The following is a 20,858-nucleotide window of genomic DNA, read 5'->3' as shown; positions in this document are numbered from 1 at the left end:
TTCTCTTTTTCTGGCCATTTTGAGCGTTTAATTGACCCCACAAATGTGATGCTCCAGAAACTCAATCTACTCAAAGGAAGGTCAGTTTTGTAGCTTCTGTAACGAGCTAAACTGTTTTCGGATGTGTGAACATGATTGCACAAGGGTTTTCTAATCATCAATTAGCCTTCTGAGCCAATGAGCAAGCACATTGTACCATTAGAACACTGGAGTGATAGTTGCTTGAAATGGGCCTCTATACACCTATGTAGATATTGCACCAAAAACCAGACATTTGCAGCTAGAATAGTCATTTACCACATTAGCAATGTATAGAGTGTATTTCTTTAAAGTTAAGACTAGTTTAAAGTTATCTTCATTGAAAAGTACAGTGCTTTTCCTTCAAAAATATGGACATTTCAATGTGATCCCAAACTTTTGAATGGTAGTGTATGTATCATCTGGTGCCTTGTTTTGGCACAAGCCCATATCGTAATGTAAATATGAGTTTCTGTTTAAGAAAAGTCCATTTGAGCTATTTCAAATGAAACAGTAGTTGCCCCAAAACTGACCCTTGTAGCACACCAGCAGAATAATCCATCGTGGATGAGCGCTTGACTCCAGTTCATGTGCTTTCATCTGTAACCTATTTTTAAAAAAGTAGACACAACTTATCCCCTTTAGTTTTGCCTACACAAAAATACATCTATACTGATGGTAGAATTACTGGTTTCGAAGAAGCACATGACAATTTTGTGGCTTTAAATGCTTAACAAAAATTATAAATGCTGGTCTGGTAAAACAAGCTTCGATGATTCGGATAGTTGCTAACTCATCCAAGTGACACTTTTCCGTGCCTTATTACACTGAGTCCATTAAAAGGAGCCCCTTGTAGGTAGAATTTCACTTTGCCATAACCTTCAGTCATTTCAGTAGGTCAAAATTAAGTTGACTCAACACTTGTGTTTGCATTTTGATAGATGTTGTTTCTTAGGGGTTTTTAGGGTGCTTTTCCTTGTCCTCAAGGTTCATCTTGAAATTGCAAATAAATTTAAAAAATCCAAAGGTTCCTTTTTTTAAGATAAGGGAACCTCACTTCTTCCTATTTTTTCTCCCTGTTAAAGGTTGGTTTTTTATTTTTTAGGGAGTTGTTTCATATCCAAAGCGAGGGTCTAAGGACAGGATGTTGTGTTGCTGTAAGGCCCCTTGGGGCAAATTTGTAATTTGTGATGTTGGGCTATGCTAATAAAATTGACTTGACCTAATATTGGCTTGCTAAATATTGGCTACCTAAATTTGCCGCACCTATCTGCTCTTTCCCCCAATGTTAGTAGTCAGTTGCAAATGCTACATTTTCTTGGGTGTAAAAAATGTGGCCATGTTTATTTCTGGCAGAGAAACCATTGTGACCTCTGTATATAAAAAAACCTGTACATTGAAACATCAACGTATTTGATTTAGAATATCTTTAATTTACTGCACATTTTATTTGTACTGTTAGGCTTCAGAAATGTGTTTTTCCACATTCCTGCTCTAAGGCTTACTGCAACCATAAATTAACCAAGTCCCATGCCATGTAAATAGGTTACAGCACAGCAGCTATTATATGTGTACTAACACATGAAACAGAATTCAAGCTGTAAGCTTATACCACATCACATATCTATAAAGCTAACCACTTAATCTGTTCAACGAACTTGTGGTTTCTTTGGCATTTTTTCTGCGCCAGCCCTCCTTGACCCCCCGAGTGGTGCTGTCGTCCTCGTTAGTGGGCCGGCTGGAGGTTCAGACTGATTCCTGTGTTTCTTGTCTGGTAATGTGATATTTATATGCTGAGAGCCTTCCTGCCAGCCTGCCACCACACACACAACAGACACACGTACAGAGACTCACAGGATATATTGGACACATTCCAAGAGAAAGGAAGTCGGTCTAAGCTATTTGTTTCTTCCCCCTTCCGATTCACAAGCTTTACGTGAAACCTAAACAGTGGTTGCTGTCTTGTACTCTGTCCTTCTCCCCTCCACTTTCACTCAGTCTTCATATTTGCCTCTGAGTCCTTGAAAGTAGAATTTGTTTATCCTGTGACAGTGGATGTGGTTGTAGTGTATTGAGTCTTGCTCATGGAGCAGATTTGCATGCCCATGCCCATCCACATACAAGTATGGGCCATTAAGTTGGACTGTCTTTTAAAAGTCCGCTAATTTGTAAATTCTTTTCTTCCCTTTTTTTCTCTCTCTTTCAGCACACGATACTTGCTCACACACAAACACTCTCATACACATTCCTCCCTTCCTCCCTGTTTTTCCTTGCTGGGCAGTTTGCCATGGCAGAGAGGTCAGACAGCATGTGATTCTGCAGTGGTGTGTAGAATGCATTCAGCCTCTGGGTCCCCAGGCCCTGGATGACAACCAGCCAAACCTCCGTCACTGGTTTTCAACAGCATGAAAAAATACGTGGAACCATCTGCCAGACTGAAACGGATTGCTCCACTGTCCAGAATTTCACAGCATTCGTTAGAACACTTCATTAAATGTCCACAGCTTCTGTCCATAGGAAAACTTGACAGTTTGGTCCCTTATTTTGTGTCTCTTACATTTTGCCCAGTCTACTCTTCAGAATGTTTTCCCATGTATGCTTGTCAAAAGAACTTAAATCAATTAAATAGGCATCTTGAGAGTAAACACAGGCTCTTGATGATTTGGAAGACCGTAGGCCAGCAGTGTTGATGCAAGTTAGTCAAAATCAAACAGATAAATGCACATATGTGGCTTGAAAACAAATATTTTCAAATGCCGCTCATTACTTATCAGTCATCTGCAGCTTGTGGTAAATTCTAATTTTAGTTGTTTCTTTTGGCCTTCTTCTACTCCATAATAAACATATGGAACTATCACATACACCAATTAATACCAGAATCCCTTAAGTACTATCAGTATGTGGAAGTTTTCCCTTTACATAACTAAAAAGGTATGGATACTTTTCAAAATTAAACTTCTGTATCGCCCATTGGTTCATTGAAAATGAGAAAATTTGTCTAGTATCAGAAATGTTTTGTTTTTTTGGATGATGATAATCTGTCCAGCACTAGTGTTCATCAAATCTGGTTTCTGTTTTAGTTTCAGTTTTGACCATATTTTATGTTTTGTCCCGAGAATGACCAAAGAACTCCAGTTAGTTTGGCTACAGAACAATCACATCATAACTGTGCTATGACCCTACCAAACTTATATTGTTAGGTTCCACGTTTTCACTTTTATTTAGTCTTTTTTTTACTTTAACTAAAGCTGAGATAGCACCCTTGAGGCTAATAAATTCTGTCAGTAATTCTCATGAGCAAGACGCCACAATGGCTTTTTAACCATTTAAGTACTCTTTCAAGGACATTTTTTTTATCAACTCTATGTGCCCCATTATTAATAGCACTGATGATTGTAAAAAAAAAAAAAAAGGATACTGAAATATCAACTTTCATTTAACACCCAACAATTACAATGCTTTGGTCACTGAAGGCGGTACGGTGGCGCAGTGGTTAGTGCAGTCGCCTCACAGCAAGAAGGTCCTGGGTTCGAGCCCTGGGGTAGTCCAACCTTGGTGGGTCATCCCGGGTCATCCTCTGTGTGGAGTTTGCATGTTCTCCCCGTGTCTGCGTGGGTTTCCTCTGGGGGCTCCGGTTTCCTCCAACAGTCCAAAGACATGTAAGTCAGGTGAATTGGCCGTGCTAAATTGTCCCTAGGTATGTGTGTGTGTTTGTGTGTGTGTATGTATATGTGTATCAGCCCTATGATGGCCTGGCGGCCTGTCCAGAGTTTCTCCCATCCTGCCTCCCAATGACTGCTGGATTAGTCTCCAGCATCCCCATGACCCTGAGAGCAGGATAAGCAGTTCAGATAATGGATGGATGGATGGTCACTGATGTGCCTCTTCTTGATCGGTAGATTATTTTTGGCAATTTACCAATTTAACTGTCTCAAATAATAAAAGGTGCTGTTTCAGTTAGCTCCAAGTTCCACACCAGTCCCTGCACTAAAACTTTTTTATTTATTTTATTTTTTTGCATCGTTTTATTTTTTGTTGCACTGTTTATTTCCCTGTAAATAACTAGTTACATGAATAATGTACTACTCAAAAGTGTGAATACAGTTGCCAAGAGCTATCTGGCCATGAATGTTGCTCATCCTAGTGTGGTGTGTTGGTTATCCCCATCTAAAAACCAGTTTGGTTGCCAGCCCACAGGAAAGATATGCACCTAACAATCTTAACTGTTTGGTGTAGTTGTCAAAAATTTAACCAAGAATGTTTGTATCTTGGTCAAAGCATTACAGTCATATTTCTGGCCGTTGAAAAAGACATTTATGACCTCAAATTCCCAGAATACCTTGTGTCAAACTGTTCCCATTTTTCATCCCATGGTGGAATTACTTCAAGAAGAAGAGTAAAAGAGAATTGATGATGGGAATACTGAGTGCCAACTGCTATTATAGTATGTAAAATGATAATCAATTACTTAAGGTCCAGTTTACACTAATGTATGAAATGGGAGTCATTTTATGAAAATTTGAAATAATTTGGACATTTTATTCATTTAAACTATATCATCAAACTATTTAAAACTTTTTTTTTTTACTGAAAAGGATTATATGCAAAAAGAAGACATGAGGTAGGTAAACATGGAACAATTCATATTAGTCAAAAAAAGAGGTGTCAAACTACAAACAAAAAGTGTAATTTTACAACACAGTGATTGTTTTTCTGAGAAATAACAATAAAATCCAGTCTTCTTTTGAGTGGAGAATTTGACACCCACAACTAATAGTGTCTTGATTTGTGCTTAAAGAAGGCATGACCGTTTTTTTTTATGGACATGTCACAATGCTTATTAAAGAAATACAATCCTGCACACTTAAATGGGAACTCAGCAGTTACAAAACAAGCACAAGCTTCTAGTTTTCATGTGGTGTCCTCCCTAAAGCAATGGTCCTGTCAATGTTAAATGAGGGTTGCATATAGGAGAAAAATAACAAGACCTCTGTCAATTTTAAATGTTTTAATCTATCCGCACCTTGCCACAGGCAAAACTCTAAACCTCCTCATAATAAGCTTTAGTGAAGCAAAGAATCGATATGCTTGCCACTCATCTCCTGTCTCCACATCTGGTGTTTGTTGTTGTTCAAAATGGCTCCCCGTGAGCCCACTGTCTGTGCCAGTTTCCTGTTTAGGAAATGAATGAACGTTGTGTGGTGTAGTTAGTAAGTCCTTGGCCCCAAGTCAGTGGGTGACCGTTGTTCCCACCAATGACAATGGCAGGATTAAAGTGAACTCTCAATATGATATTCTTCATGCTTGTACAAGAAAGCCCTCAGTAGCATCCCTAGGTGACTTTTAAATGTTTGCATCAGCCTAAATTGGGCGCGGTAAAACTAGTGCGGTGTGTGTGTGTGTGTGTGTGTTTGTTTGTTTGCACATACATGAGTTCATTTGAGTGGGAGTAGAAGCTATTATCCCATCAAACCCCTGCCTTGCAGCAGTACAACTGTAAGCGTCAATCCTCGAGCAAGAAACCAGAGAGAGAGAGAGAGTAATAGAGGCTGTGCCACTGCTGGGTCAGAGATTACAAACTCACTTGTGCTCTGCTGGCTGACACGTGTGCTTGGCAACTTACAACCAGTGACATCAGAGGGGAGAAAGGAAGAAGGAAGATAGTGAGCCTGTCTTTGCTTCGAGCCCCATTAATCTTCATCTCTTTTGTGTGGCATACTGAAATATTTCTCGCTGCCACAGGTTACGCCACAGCTAATCTCATATAGTTAATGCTTTTCTTTTCTATGAAGCATGCTCCAAAACCAGTATCCATAACAGCTGCCTGAATGAATATTTGAATATTTGTTATTTTTGGAACATTAGTGGCACATGCAAATAAACTAGTCGTGCTGCCAGTGTTGACAGCGGTACAATTTATCCTCAATTCGTTATACGATCAAAAATGCTCAAAGGTACAATAAATGTAATCTTACAAATTCAATGTCTATGTTTACTAAGTTGCTCCTGGTTGCTGAATCACAATGTGTTTTGCTTTTAATAGTATGTGAACTAGGTTTAAGTGGAATGGTAGATGTATATTTAGGACTAGGAGTCATTTAACAATATGTTTCATGGTTCCAGACAGTCGCTGGATGGCTTGATACATGCCATGATCAAGCCTTGATCTATGGTACTCAACCGTTCATAGTTCAGAGCCAGGTTGAAGCAAGATATTTTTGGAAAAGCCACATTCAACAATACTCTAGTCTTCCATCTGACCATGAATTTTAGAATGAGAGTACCAGTATTTCATTAAGGAATGAAAAAGCATGATGTATAGTGCTGTACCAGGATGAAATGTATTACCATGGCAACTGCAATACATGTGCAAGTGCAGAATGTTTTGTCATGAATATAATTTGGGCTCCTCTTAAAAAGGACACATCTAGAAGCTCAAGTGCATGAATAATTCAAAGACAGCCTTAAATTATCCCAGATGTAAAAATTAACAGTGTTTCAAAATTATCTGAACATCAAAATCACGATGACATTAAGCAACAGACCATTGCTGATCATCACGAAATGTTTGCAACTGTTGTAGGCTTACCAGACAGCCCTCTGTTGATCACCCCATCCACACCTGCGGTTGTTTTGTAATGCTGCTGCCAATTGGACCTTTTCAAATATTATACACTAAGCTATCTTTACCACAGAGATTTTGACTTACAGCCTAGTGAAAGGCAAAACACAAGAGCTAAGACAAGTTGTTTGGTTGCTCAAACTGGTTCAGAAAGATGAGGGTGAGGGTAATCATAGATTGATGTGACAACGTTTTGATTATCACTGCCAAAGCATGTGAGGTGAAATCTATTAAAATACTTCTTATTAGGGCTGCAGCTAATGATTATTTTCATTATTGATTAATCTATTGATTTTTTTCTGTTAATTGATTAATCATTTAGTCTATAAAATGTCAAAAGTATTGACAAATGTCCATCAGCAGGCAAAAAACCCCTTACGTACTCATTTTATAATGAAATTAATTGGAGAAAGGTAAGCAAATTGTACCATTTGTGAAGCTGTAACAAGCTAGTGTTTGCAGTTTTAACCTACTAGTTGTCTAAAATGGTTAATCGATTACCGGAATTATAATCAACTCACTTTCTGTCGATTGACTAATCAGTTTAACCCACTATTCGTTTCAGCACTACTTTTATGCTTCCATGTCGGTGACAGCCGTGCCAGTAGCGTAAAAATAGTGGTTGTCTGTCCGTCCCATTGTCATGAATGCGATATCTCGGGAATGCGTTGAGGGAGTTTCTTCAAATTTAGCACGACTGTCCACTTGGCCTCAAGGTTGAACTGATTAGATTTTGGTGGTCAAAGGTGTAGATCACTGTGACCTCACGTCAGTCCCATTCTCGTGAACGCGATATCTCGAACGCCCGAAGGGAATTTCATTGTATGTGTCACAAATGTCCACTTGGACTCAAGAATGAACTGATTAGAATTTGGTAGTGTAAAGGACAAGGTCATTGTGACCTCACAAAACACGTTTTTGGCCATAACTCAAGAATTCATATGCTAATTATGACAGTTTCACACAAATGTCTAATAGGATAAAATGATGAAGTGATGACATTTTATATCCAAAAGGTCAGGCGTCAACTTCACTGTGACATCTTAATGTTCTGCAAAAATACTTGTGTGGCCGTCGTTCAACGCCGTAACTCAGGAACAGAAGGGGAGATTGTGACCATATTTCACATTCGGTCGGATACTGAATTGGTGAAACTAATCTTGGGTGCCCACCTTGAAACTGTGGTGATTGTATAGATCTGCTCTGCTGCTGGGTTGAAGATGTGTGGGACGCATCCATGTTTTAGAACGTGTAGCTACTTTTCAGAAACATCCATATCTGAAGCATAGTCTACCGTCATGGCTACAATTTTGTGTTTTATGAGAATCAGCTTTATTGGCCAAGCATGTGAACACATACAAGGAATTTGACCCCCCCCCCTTTTTTTTCTCCCCAATTATATCCGGCCAATTACCCCACTCTTCCGAGCTGTCCCGGTAACTGCCCCATCCCCTCTGCTGATCCAGGGAGGGCTGCAGACTACCACATGTCTCCTCTGCAGGCATGAAAATCACTCAACTTTCGGCAGAGTTTGCTGTTTTGAATCCAAAATAGGTGACCTACGTGAATCGTGTAGATCCGATGAAAAAAAAAAAATTTTTTTGGGGGGGTGTTATGGACCGGACATGGAGTTATACACGAGAGCGCGGAGCCATGGTGAGCTGGCCTATCGAATTCGAATTCGCCTTTTTCATTGACAAAAATATTCCCCCTACGAGCGCGAGGGGCCTCGTGTCACCAGTCTTCTCTGGGAAGGTACCGCTACCCGATTGGTTCGTGAAGTGCTCGTGCAGCAAGTGCTTGTGCTGACCAAAGCGATTGATGGAGCAGCGCGCGGGGCTGAGCATTCCATGGGGCTGAGGGAAGACGACTCTTTGGACTAACGTTAGCTGACTGATGCCAGCCTGACTGAATTTGGTGAGCGTTTCAATCATTTCAATATTTTCTGATGTATAACGTTACTCAGGAGCTCTGTTGACATAGCCTAGTCCTACATGATTTCAGGTAGCTAATCTATCACAAGCAAGAGATTTAATAAAGAATCCACGTGTCATCGATGCATACGTTAGCTATATTCCACACAGACAGGTGGAGAGATTTGCGTCTTGTGGAAAATTGTTAGCTAGCTAGTTAGTAGGGTAGCTTACACCTTATACGCGGATTACTAGGTTGTATAGCTAACGTTATCCCACAAAAAGAAACACGATGAACGTTAACTGTTGGCTAATTCTCAAAATCTCTAAAACCCATTTTAGGACATGTGGACTGAGGAACTGGTGCGGTGGGAGGCTGAGGTAATGTTAACGCTAGCTAGCTAATGTTAGCTAGCTTTTTGTGTTCTAAGTTAGCTTACTCACATTGTAGAATCTGAGTCAACAAATTAGCTAATGTTACGTTAGCGAACGTTAACAATATCATAATTTCACTGTCCTATGTGTATGTGTCACAGGACAGGCTTATATCTAAGAACTGGACTGTAACTGTCGATTTATGATTGGCGCAAGCCTGGGGGCTCTCTAGTGCCTGGCTGTTCCAGGATCACGCTAAAGCGCAGGCGAGCGTAGCGAAATACATCGTGTAAGTTTACATTCACAGAATTATGTTGAGTGATGTTTGTCAGTGGAAGGGACATAATGTTACTTATTAACCTACTATATTGTAACTGTAAATACCGGATACCTTTTAATCTGAAATCCAACTATGTATGTAGGCCTAACGTTGTGTGTAAAACAATTTTCAATTTTAGTCTGTGGGTTAGGGTAACGTTAGGCCTATAGTCTAAGTTACTTATCTGAACTTGTGAAACACTCGTTTACACATCTGATTTCAAGTGGACAGATATGTATAACATGTAACGTCAGATCCAAGTGTGAACAACCACCACTTATCAATTAAGCTAGAAGTCAACCCTACTAACGTTAACATTGTTTTTCCAGAATGAGTGTGTTAGGAGAGAAAGACGCTCTTCTTGTAAAACAAGTGGATGCAGGCATCAAATGCAGCTGGAGTTGGTCGTGGCTTAAACTAGAGGGGAAAATAAGAGTGAAAGAACAAGAGCTCTCGTTCCATCTGTCAGATGTCTTCCGGAAGATCAATAAACAAGGATTCGCACGGTGCATTCTCTGCCAAAAAGATATAAACTACACCCATACACATGTTGTTAGTATTCCTATCTTATTTTGCCACTATTACCCTATATTAAAGCTGCGCTCTTGCGCATTTCATGAGAGAAGTTGTCAGTCTCGTTTCTTATATAGCATAATGTGAACATATACATACTGTCTTGTAATTACGCTTGATTTTTCTCTCAAAGTGCACCAGATTGATGCATTTAAATATAAAATGTTCAAACTTTTCTTCCGGGGGAGCATGCCCCCGGACCCCCCTAGAAGGTCGTAGCCTTCTCACCTTTTTCACCTCTGACCCATTTTCATGCCTGTCTGATACATGTGGAGTCGCCAGCCACTTCTTTTCACCTGACAGTAAGGAGTTTCGCCAGGGGGACATAGCACATGGGAGAATCACACTTTTCCCCCCCAGTTCCCTCTCCCCCTTGAACAGGTGCCCTGACTGACCAGAAGAGGCACCAATGCAGCGACCAGGACACATATCCACATCCAGTTTCCTGCCCGCAGACATAGCCTTGACTCTGTTTTTTGTTTCTCGCAATGTACTTACACATTAATAGACATACAGCGGAACAACAAAGCTGAGGCAAGGGAAAAGACAATGAGCAACAAGCTAGATAACAACAAAAGGAATAGTTTTCCAAAAACACTTAACTAAGGAGGTTTGCTTACTACTGTAGCTGAGAAAATGGATCTTGTAATGAATGGGTGTAGAGCCAGGTCTGAAATACTGGAGAGGTGATGAGCTGATTGAAGAAAGGTGTTGGATGAGCTGAGTCACTTTGTTCATAGAACAGCAACCCAAATTACATCATGGTCACTGTAGTAGGGAGCAGTTTGCCATACATGGATTTTTGGTTGCTGTATACACCTGGTCTAATAAGGAACCACTGTTATGAGTTGGGAATTTCACATACTGTTGAAAGCCATGTCTTTCCATGGTTTCCTCATTGAGCATAGACTGGTGCTCAGTGACAAGGTCAAGGTTGAAATCTCCAACAATTATTGATGGCCTGCCAGTTGCACTGATGAACTGTATTAAGTTGTTAAATGTGTTGTGGAACAGAGTCATCAAGGAGCTGGGTGGTCTGTACACAGTTACTATACGAGTCCACCTTCTTCACTTCCTCTCCCTGGATGACCACCAGGATGGGGCCTCCTGTTCCTCTGGTAGTCCATCACAAGGTCACTGGTTTTGCTGATATTAAGCGTCAGGTGGTTATTGTTGCACCATGTGATGACGCTCTCTATCAGTCCTGTGTACTCCTCTGTGAAAATAGTCTCTAAGTGAAGACAGCATGTTTATCACTGAAAATTATGTACTGGAATCATACATGCCCATATAGTGATAACTTCCATTTTGCCAAAAAATACACTTGATACCTTTTATTAAATTCCTTCAAAGTCTTCACTACGAATATTATAAGAATGTGGACAGATGTGGATGTAAACTGCAACTTGACTGGTTGGTGGATGCATACAACCGGGAGGTGGTATTTCTGGTTTATAGAAAAAATTTTTGCAAGGGGATTAAGTCTTTAACAGAGCCACATAATAATCATAACAGAGTCCAGTGTGGCTCACAAGCTACAGGTTGCTCCTGATAATTACTTGAAGATGTGCCTGTGCCATTCTTATGGCCTTTAATTTAGTCCATTTGCTTCTCCAGTATTTCTCTTGCCAATTATTTGGTATCTGTTATAAAGCTACCTCTAAATAAAACATTGGCTTAGTGGGAATACCTGCCAATCGTTCATTCAAGTACTTGAGTAGCATGGTATTTGTCTTTGTAAATGCCTCTAGTAGTCTGTTCTTTTTTGGTTGGCATATGTTTTAATGGCGCAATACAGGGAATCATGTTATAAATATGAACTGTTGTCTCTCATTAACTGTGGAGGGAGGAATGTGATTATATTCTAAACGAGGCTTCGCCAGTGTATCTTGAGGGGTGTGAAGAGCTCATAGTCTGTCCCTTAGACACAAAGTACCTGCATGCAGAATTTCAATCAAAGAGCAAGTGCTGCACCATTTTGCTGGTGTCTTGCTGAAGAGTCTGTGCCGTCATGCTAAACTTATGTGTATTTTGTTGGCAAGCTGAGAGAACAGAAAAAGTCTGACTGCATTTCTCCCAATAGCGCAAAGGGTAATGGAAGGATTTATTAAAAAGAAAAAACGCTCCACTTTTGATAGCCGAGGCTAAAACTCCAGTCAGCTCATTGTATATCTGTTTTCAACAGGTTAATACTGATGTCAAGCCTAGCTTCGAGTGTTTGTCTTTTGCTTTATTTGGATCATCAGTCAAATTCTCTGATACATAATGATGACATGGCCTAGTCTTGCACTGCTGTGTTTGCAAACCCAGATGGACCCGTAGATAATTGCAACTTTTCTGACATGCACTCAAGTCCGGGTTGAGTTTCTTCAGCAAAGCTTGGAGGGTCTACATTTCTACATCTCAGTTGAGCACTATTTATGTTTGCATGTATGTTTTTGGTGGAGTTTTAGTTCATTAAATGTCTATCTGAATGCTAAAGTACCAATAGTTGTCATCATTATTGTTGTCCTGGGGCTGTGTAGCTCATCTAGGGTAGAGCATCTGATGTTATGGCAGCATACACCATGAGCAGGACATTGATAGCACCAAAAGTTAGGAGTTTGATTCTGATCAGAACCACCCAAACTGTAATGTAATACAGTCGTTTCATATGAAGTGCTTTGTGTTCTCAGACTAGTAATGCGCTATAGAAATATTGTTTTTCTTTTGCCTTCTGTTTCAGCAGAGGTGTTGGCGCTATCCACTTCTCAAATTTAATCCAGCCATGCTCTTAGAACATGCCCATCTTTCTGAAAGTCTGAACAAATCTTCCTCTCTTGACTTGTGCTTTGTTATAATTACGCTGAAGTTTGGACATGTTTAGTCATCCACTTGACTCTGTCTAGCTTGTCATGGGAAACTGAGATATTGAAGAAAAGCCTGAATGAAAGAATGGCAAAACCATCTCAATGCTCATGGCATCGTACCACTGAGGACACCAAGGTCATCTCCTGTGTATTTGTGAAGCGATTTTATTTTGTTAAGCACAGAGTAAAATTTAGCTGAGAAATAAATAGGCCAGTTTAGAAACAAGGTGATCTTGGCTTTCAACAAAGTCATTGAAATAAAGCTTACGGAGTATGTTTGACCTTGTTCAGACTGCAGGCAAATCGGATTTGTTTCTCAAATCAGATCTCTGAGACAGACTGTCCGCGCTGTTATTTGCAAGTGATCAGGTCGGATTTGTGTGTCCAGACATTGCCAACCTATCTGCATGGGTTGCTGTGGTAATGATGTAGGCGTGAGTAACTAGTACGCTAGTGATGCGGTTTACCAATGCAGAAGCATGAGAAATGGAGATCCATCATCTTGCCCACCAAACAACCGCGCTGTCAAGTTGCGGTGCAGAACTCCTCCATCGCACCAGCCAAACAAAGTGACAGAGGAGGCTGGTATACATTCCATGCTGTAGTCATGGTGGGCTCTCTGGATTTGATGTTGTCGTTTTGTGCCATGTTGCAAGTGCTGCAAAAGACAATTGAACATCCAATTTGGGCAGCCAGAGCGTTCAGACTGAGATGCATCTGTAGAAATTCGATTGGAATCGCATTTCAAACCATCTCCAAATGTGATTTAGATCTGATTTGCAAAAATCGCATTTTTTTGCTGTCCAGGCTTTTTAGGTTTTTTACTGTCTAGACTTTCTAAAAATGAATCTGGATATGCAAAAAAAAAAAAAAACGGATTTGCACTGGCAGTCTGAACAAGGCCTTTGTTGCCACTCAACTGAAAACATATCAGAATAGCTAAGTGGATATTGAAAATTATGGAGAATTTGAGGAAATGTATTTTAAATGATACATTTTGCACAAATTCGTTGTCACATTAGAGGCAGTACATTTAGCCTACATTTCACAACCCCTACTTTAGTGGGCCCTTCAGGGTGCATTTGACAACTTCACCCTGCTACAGCACACTTAGAAGGATGCTAATTTATTTACTTACTTATTCAGTTCTAATGTGATTCTTGGCAGATATCCTTAATATCAACATTGGCCTCGAGAATCGATAAGGAGTGAAATAATACAGGCTATATTGAAAATCCTCCTCAATAGTCGCTGTTGCTGCAATTCTCAGTACTTCCTCTTGACTCGTAACCAAGTATGGGCTTTGCAGCCAAGGCTATTAACAACAGATTTTTACAGTGGGCTGACCGTAATATGGCAGTTGTCTTGACAAATAAAAACCACATCCTCCTTTGTCATGTACAGCTGGGCAAACGTACCATTAAACACATTTAATATGGCAGCCCCAGTGTGTGAACAAGAGTTGTTTTGTACACAACACGACGCTCCTTTCTCTTCAATTTCTCATCAATCTACTAATAAGATTCAACATGTTCATCTGAATAACCTTGGCATTCCAGATGTCAGTGGTAAAACTACTAGTTGCGTACTCCTGATGTTCAAATTAGAAAAATAACAATCTGCCTCCACAAAGGCTTAATGTTCATCATCTCCCTGATGAGACCAAAGAGTACAATTTCATAAATATGGATATGGTCAGTGATATAACATTCATCCCTAGTTATGCCTTGAAATAATGCATCAGTTTCCATAAAATTAAGTGTTGTTTCTCTGAGCTATTTTGACAGTGAATTGGAGTCCAGATGTTAAATCCATAAAGACAGAATTACCAAAAAGCCACTGACTCATCCTTGCTTTTTATGGAGTTTGGAGTTTAACCAGGCCTATTAAGTAGATATTAGGAATTAAGTAAGGTCATATTAAGCAATAGGCCATTATTTCATAAAATTTTTTTTATTCTTAAACCTCTAGTTAATTTTTACAAAAAGTGCTTAGCAGAGCATATATGCACATTACGCTAAAGAAGCATGTTTTTAGACAGGGAATAACATTTGTGGTAGTTGCAACAATTAATTGATGAACACAATTGTGCATGTGCTGCAGATACTACAGTTTTGATGCATATTATATACATATATGGAAGTTTCCTTTGTGAAATGCAACCAATATTGGTATGGAGCTTCCTTTTTTTGGTGCTTCCTCTACACATTCAAACACTCTTTCTGCATTAAGTAATTCATGTTGGTCTGCTAAAACAACTTCTAGCACCACATCGTATAAACAGAGTCTTTTATATTGTGTGTATAGAGAATTAAATTTGGACTTGAATCGCTAACTATATGGTTCCCTTACCTTGTAGCCTGGCCAAAAGAATACATAAGCAAAACTAAATCTACGGTGATATTAATATCAGAATAAATACATTTTCAGGACTTCTTATTTCACACTATTCAGTGAGTCCTTTCTTGGTACATACCGTGTGTCAATACAAAATATCGATCAGAAGACCAAGTACCAACCCATGAGTTTAAGGAAACCTTTCTTTGATAAGTATCCAGGGACAGCCTTACTTCATTGCTTCTTTCTGAAAGTGTGTTAACTGCCAGGCAAATAAGAAAAAAGAGGCAGTCATTTCCCACAGAGACTGAGTGAATACAGATGGGAGGGCACCACTCTAGCGCCAAAAAATCAAAGCCAACCTTCACCCTTTGAGACAGAATTCTTCGTAAACTCTCCACTCCTTCTCCATTTCCATATTATGAAATCAAATGCCTACTGTGAGCTGATTTGTTACTTGACTTAAAATCGGATCTATTTTGATGACAGCGCATGCTAAAAAGAGCTGGATTTGTGGCACCGATAACGGGAGATTGTGGGGGTAAAATAAGAAGTTTTAATGCTTAAGATTCCCTGGAGTTCTTTGAAGTCAAGGTTTGAAAGCAGACATGGTAATTGTTCCCAGGGGTCTTTACTGGTGTGTGTGTGTGTGTGTGTGTGTGTGTGTGTGTGTGTGTGTGTGTGTGTGTGTGTGTGCTTCTCAAGTAGAGGGGTTTGCCACTGCAATTTCTAGTTAACGCAGTGCAGTTGTTTGCATGGGCAACATAAACTCACATGTAAAAGACGAAATCAGCACATTTTGTCATATTTCGTGTGGGTCCGCATGTCTCCCAAACCATTTTTCCCTATTTCATTTACACATTATTTAACCCTCTGTCTAAAGGAAGTGCCTGTTATAAAGGAATGCTATCAACTTGACCTTAAATGCTGTTGTGAAGGTACTTGATCCTTTCCTTTCAAATAACTTTTCGGGTGCAATTTAAAGATCTGTTTGTTTGGGGGGGGGGTTTCCCTTGCATTTATTTTCTGCACTCAAACAGAGACTTAACTGTGAGTACAAGGGCGAACCCTTTGCCAAGGAAAGTTCCAGCAGTTAGCTTGTTGAGTCTAAAGAGCTCTGACTGTTGTGAGGCCGTCTTGTTTTCCCTTTGCCTGAGGCCCACCACAGGAGGTGAAGTCATAAACATGGCTGGGAAAGTGGAACTGGGCTAAGTGAGGAAGCTTGTGTAAATCTCCTTGCGAAAATACATGACTTCACTACACCTGTCATCGCTAATGCTAGCTAAATAGCTAACGTGTGGCTTGCTCTTAGCCAGCATTTTTCTGGAAGTGAACAATTATATTCATCAAGCAGTGAAGCAGCAATTATACTTTGGTTTGTAAGAGAATAATAACTCACCTTGGTATGCAAGAGAACTTTCATATGGATCTTACTTTGACATGTTTAACTTCTTTCAATTGTTGAGTCTTTAAAATAATGAGCATTTGAACTTCCAGATGCCTTCACGTTGTAGACTCAGAATTGGTTCTTAAACTGAATGCCACAGTGAGAATGGTCCCAGGAAATCAAGCGAGCATAAATCCGGCCTAGTTTAAGCACCTGTCGGCTTAATTTGAATGTTGTATTGAAATAATAGTCTAAACCAGACAGCCATTAGCTCTTCCTTTGTTATTACACAACCAGAACATGTATAATAACTCGGTTGTTATATCTAATCACTTTAAAATCTGTCCATTAACTGTGTAACTGTATTGAAATTTTTAAAAAATTAGGGGAAACGAAGTTCAATTTTTCTGTCGATTAGACCAACGCAATAGGAGTTATGGGAAAACCCTGTTGTGAGCATTGCACTTCTAATAATCAAACATTCCTCTCCTCACATTGAGAATGTTAATAATTTAAAAATTCAGGAGCCAATGTTGGACACTCTTGGATAATTAATGTTCACTCTCCAACTTGACACCAGTTGATTCTTTATGTGAAGGAGTGTGTTAAATTTTTAATCAACACCATGCACAATTCAATATGCCTGAGCAGTAGTGAAAGAGACAGAGAGCTACGATAGCTGTTTGTTCAGAGAGCGCAGTTTAATATTGATTTGGATTAGTCTCGAATGGCACCAGTGTGATCAAAACACTGTGTGTTCTTCACCCACCCATTGACTTCTTAATGTGCCATCGGTTGGGGGTGGGGGGTGTTACATAATTAGCTTTTATAGTGCTACTTGGTACTAACGTGTTGGCTTACAATTATATGCTCATCTAATTATCGTTAGTTTCCTAAAGTAAATACAATATGAATCTAATTACAAAAAATACAAAAGGTGAATCATCAAGGTATCGGAGGCTTCATTTCATGCAATGTTTTCTTGTTTAGCACTGTGTTTGCCTTGCCACCAGTACCATCCAAATACGCACTTACTGAACAACACAATTAGTTACATAATAAGGTCAGCGGTAAACTCTCAGGGCTTCAGAAGTTAATTTCTTCTTCTTCTTTTTCTTTTAGAAGCTAAATCGATAGGGAAATGTCCTGCTTGAGTTCCCAGTTAGGCATGTAACTGCAGTATTCGAAATGGATGTAAAATAAATATTTATATGGGCAGCGGTTGATTTACCTAGATGGGCCACCCTAGTCACTGTATAGGAACCCATATTGCAGTGATGTTTAATATTGCAACTTGGAGGCGTCTGCAGATTTGTCGAGTTTTTTTCCCAGCCCAACGCTATACCAGATAATTTTCACTGATTAGTCCTCCCCTATCTGGTTTAAAGTGTACTAATAAGTTGAATCAGCTAGTTTAGTGTTGGGTTGGAAAGAAAACCTCCGGACACATGGCCCTTGATAATGACATGACATGATTTGAGTATCACCGTGCTAGTGTATACCCTGGTGGGTGCATGTTCGCTTAATCTTGTATTAATACGTATGTCCTCATGCATACTTATTTACAGACTCCAAATGAATTGGAATGAGCTCAAGAGATTAACTGAAATATAAATTATACTGATTCGCATGAGTTACACTACTTTGAAGTAAATGGTAGTACCTTGGTGGATCAAAGGGGAATTTTTTGCTTTTTTGCTAAGGTTGGATTAATAAATAAACTCAAGGTTGAGGATGTGGATGATTCTAAATTCCTCTTGTTGAATAGTTTGCAAATATTATAACTGAAAACTTAATTTGTTTTGTTTTGTTTTTTGCATAAATTCATGTCTGTTATATATTGTATGCAATTTAGGCAAGATCACTGTATTCATATCATTGATAGAACGGATTGTGAGAAGCAACATCAACTTTTTTGTATTTGTGGTACACCACAATAGCTATTTTTTCTGTAGCACAACTTATTTCAGACTTGTTCCTTTCACCTTAAGGACAACTTGAAAAAAAAATCATTCCTGAAATGTTAATGCTACAGCTCTTCTGCATATCAACTCTAAAAAAAAAAAAGACACTACGTTTTTGGGAATGCAAAGCATTCATTTCTGAAACACATATGGTAAAAAAAAGAAAAGAAAAGAAGATGTCATATGATGTTTTTTGTCCATCAGATGAATGACATATTAAGATTTGGAGTTTTAAGCAGTTAGAAAAAAAATCATCTGTGAAACAGGCAAATGCAGCTAGTAAAACAGATTTATAGGCTGGGTCGTAAATACAATGAGGGGATCTGGTCTGTTATTCTGTTAGAGGGTAGAAGTGGCAGGGGAAAATATGTTTGGTACTCATTTTAAAGGCACTATATACGAGATTTCGGACATTAATATAGCAGCAAAAAATTATTTGCTATGTAAAGAGATAGTGGAGTAATGGCATCCTGAGCAGAGAATAAAGTCACACTCCCTCTGTATATGTTGTAATCCAAGTATCTCTGTTCCTTGTTTTGGAAGCCGGTCCGGCCATGCGTGCATGTGAGGTAACTAGCGTTGGCAGGATAGCTAGCAAGCTAATAATGACCTTACATGGATTTAGGTCACTCGGTAGATCGAAGAAATAACTCTTTATCAAGCTGAATATGTTACTAATGTTAATAAAATAACTCTTTTCTGTAAAAAATCAATATTCTAACCGAACCAAGTGAAATAATAGCCAAGAACGTCAAGTGAGGGGGGTTGTTTTGGTTTGTTCTGATATGCTGGTGCTGAATATCATATGAAGCACCTTTAAGTCGCTGTGGAAATTATAATGAAGCCCTAAAGAAAAATCAAGTTGGCTTCTCCAATAAGAAAACATTGTCATTTACAACGACATTGTTTGTTTATTTATTTATTTATTTGTACACATTTTGATCGTGACTCAGTTTCATGTCCAGGCTTATGGGTCAAAATGCCAGCATTAGAAAAATATGCCTGCATGAGAACCACTGCACTTTACTAGCTTTTTTTTTTTTGTTGAAAACTTTATTTTCTTTACTAGCTTTTAATTCAGCTCACCAAATGTTCACAAACATTGTGATGTGCAGAAATAAAAAAAAAAAGAAATTGTGTTTAGTGGGTGCAAGAAATCAAAAGGCAGTGTCTTGGCTAAGGGCAGCTATATTGCAGTAGCGGGATTGCCACAAAAAGCCTTGCGTTCCTTTGTGAAGCTGATAGATAGTAGAAGGAATGACATTGTTGCCTACAGTTCCAAACAACAGCCTTTCACCTCCCACATGTAGCCTATTGCTCAGAAAGAACCCATCTGTTTCTCCATTCCCAGGGTGAAACCAGCCTTGACACAGCTAGCTAAGCAGTATTTCATCCCCCCCCCCCTTTTCTAGGAAGACACAGTTGGGTTTCTGTTGTTCCTTATCTATCAAAATCTCTGCCTCCATGTCTCTCCCTCCTGTTATACACCCAATAGCCATTTCGTCTATCCAATCTTTTTGTCTTTATCATTTTTTCCCTCTCTTCCCTCCATGCTTCCCTCTCTCTCTTCCCTCCATGCTTCCCTCCCCCATATCCCACCCTCCTCATTTTTAAAAGCCACATGCTCCCAGCCCGTCTGGCTCAGTTGCACCCTGCCAATGAAGGCCTTTTTATTGGGCTGAGATTGAGTGCAGCCAAGCGGGGCCTGGCGAGGGCTGAGGCTGGGGCCAACCACACAGCTCCTCCAATCCACCCCACCCCCGCTCAACTGCATGGCCCACTCCACATGCCTGCTCTGGTCTGGCCCTGTCCCCCAGAAGGAGATTACTTGTCTCTGCTGCCCTTAATTGCCGACAGCAGCTGAAAAGAGCCAGGGAGAGAGCAAGCGAGAGAAATACTGTGAAGAGAGTAAAGGGAGAGAGAACACTATTGGCTTGTTGGGCTTTTACTTGACAAGCACAGCCTCAAAGGTTTCGGTTCACGCCGTCAAATCCTGGCACTGGCTTAGTTAGGTTTTTATAGTGATGGGTGTTGTTTTCATCCATTATTGGTCTTAACTCAGTGGTATTTAGGATTGTATTAGGAGAGAGTAGTGGAAGGATATGAGGTGTTGAGGAGAGAAAGCTGATGCCAGATCCACAGTAAGTGCTTCAGTAACCTCAGTGCAGAGTGGTTTATCATGAGGACATGTGGTAACACCAGTGGGGTCGTTGTGCCCTCTCTCTGCCCTCTGAGCCACTATTATTCTTCCAAGCCGAAGGCTTCCTTCTTGTAGGCTCTGTCTCCCCCATCTTACAATGAACTTGTGAATTTCATATTATAGTTTGTTATTGTTGCAGCCCCTCTGGCAGTACCCATTCAAATTGAAAATAATGGGCAGTTTATTGATTTGGGATAGTCTCTGAAGCATTTGTGAAGTAGCTGGGTTTTTCACCTCTTCTCTTTTGCTCTTTTGTGTCTTATGTCATATTGTGTTTTCATTTGATTGACCTTTTATGGAA

General features: G+C 39.7%; 1 protein-coding gene across 2 annotated transcripts in view; it reads left to right on the top strand.

Moving 5' to 3' along the window:
• Positions 1-20,858, top strand: part of trip4 (thyroid hormone receptor interactor 4) — a 122,844-nt gene that overhangs the window by 20,644 nt on the left and 81,342 nt on the right. Inside the window, exon 12 of one of the 2 annotated variants that reach the window (XM_056278889.1) lies at positions 2,225-2,512. The exons of the other annotated variant lie outside the window; for it this stretch is intronic. Within the exon in view, the coding sequence (XP_056134864.1) occupies positions 2,225-2,332 (108 nt within the window). The 3' untranslated portion in view covers positions 2,333-2,512. Of the gene's footprint in view, positions 1-2,224; positions 2,513-20,858 lie in introns of those variants that run through there. 2 annotated transcript variants of the gene reach the window in all.

Source organism: Lampris incognitus, chromosome 4, assembly GCF_029633865.1.
Source record: "Lampris incognitus isolate fLamInc1 chromosome 4, fLamInc1.hap2, whole genome shotgun sequence".
Lineage (NCBI taxonomy): Eukaryota > Metazoa > Chordata > Actinopteri > Lampriformes > Lampridae > Lampris > Lampris incognitus.
This window is presented reverse-complemented; position numbering and strand designations above follow the sequence as displayed.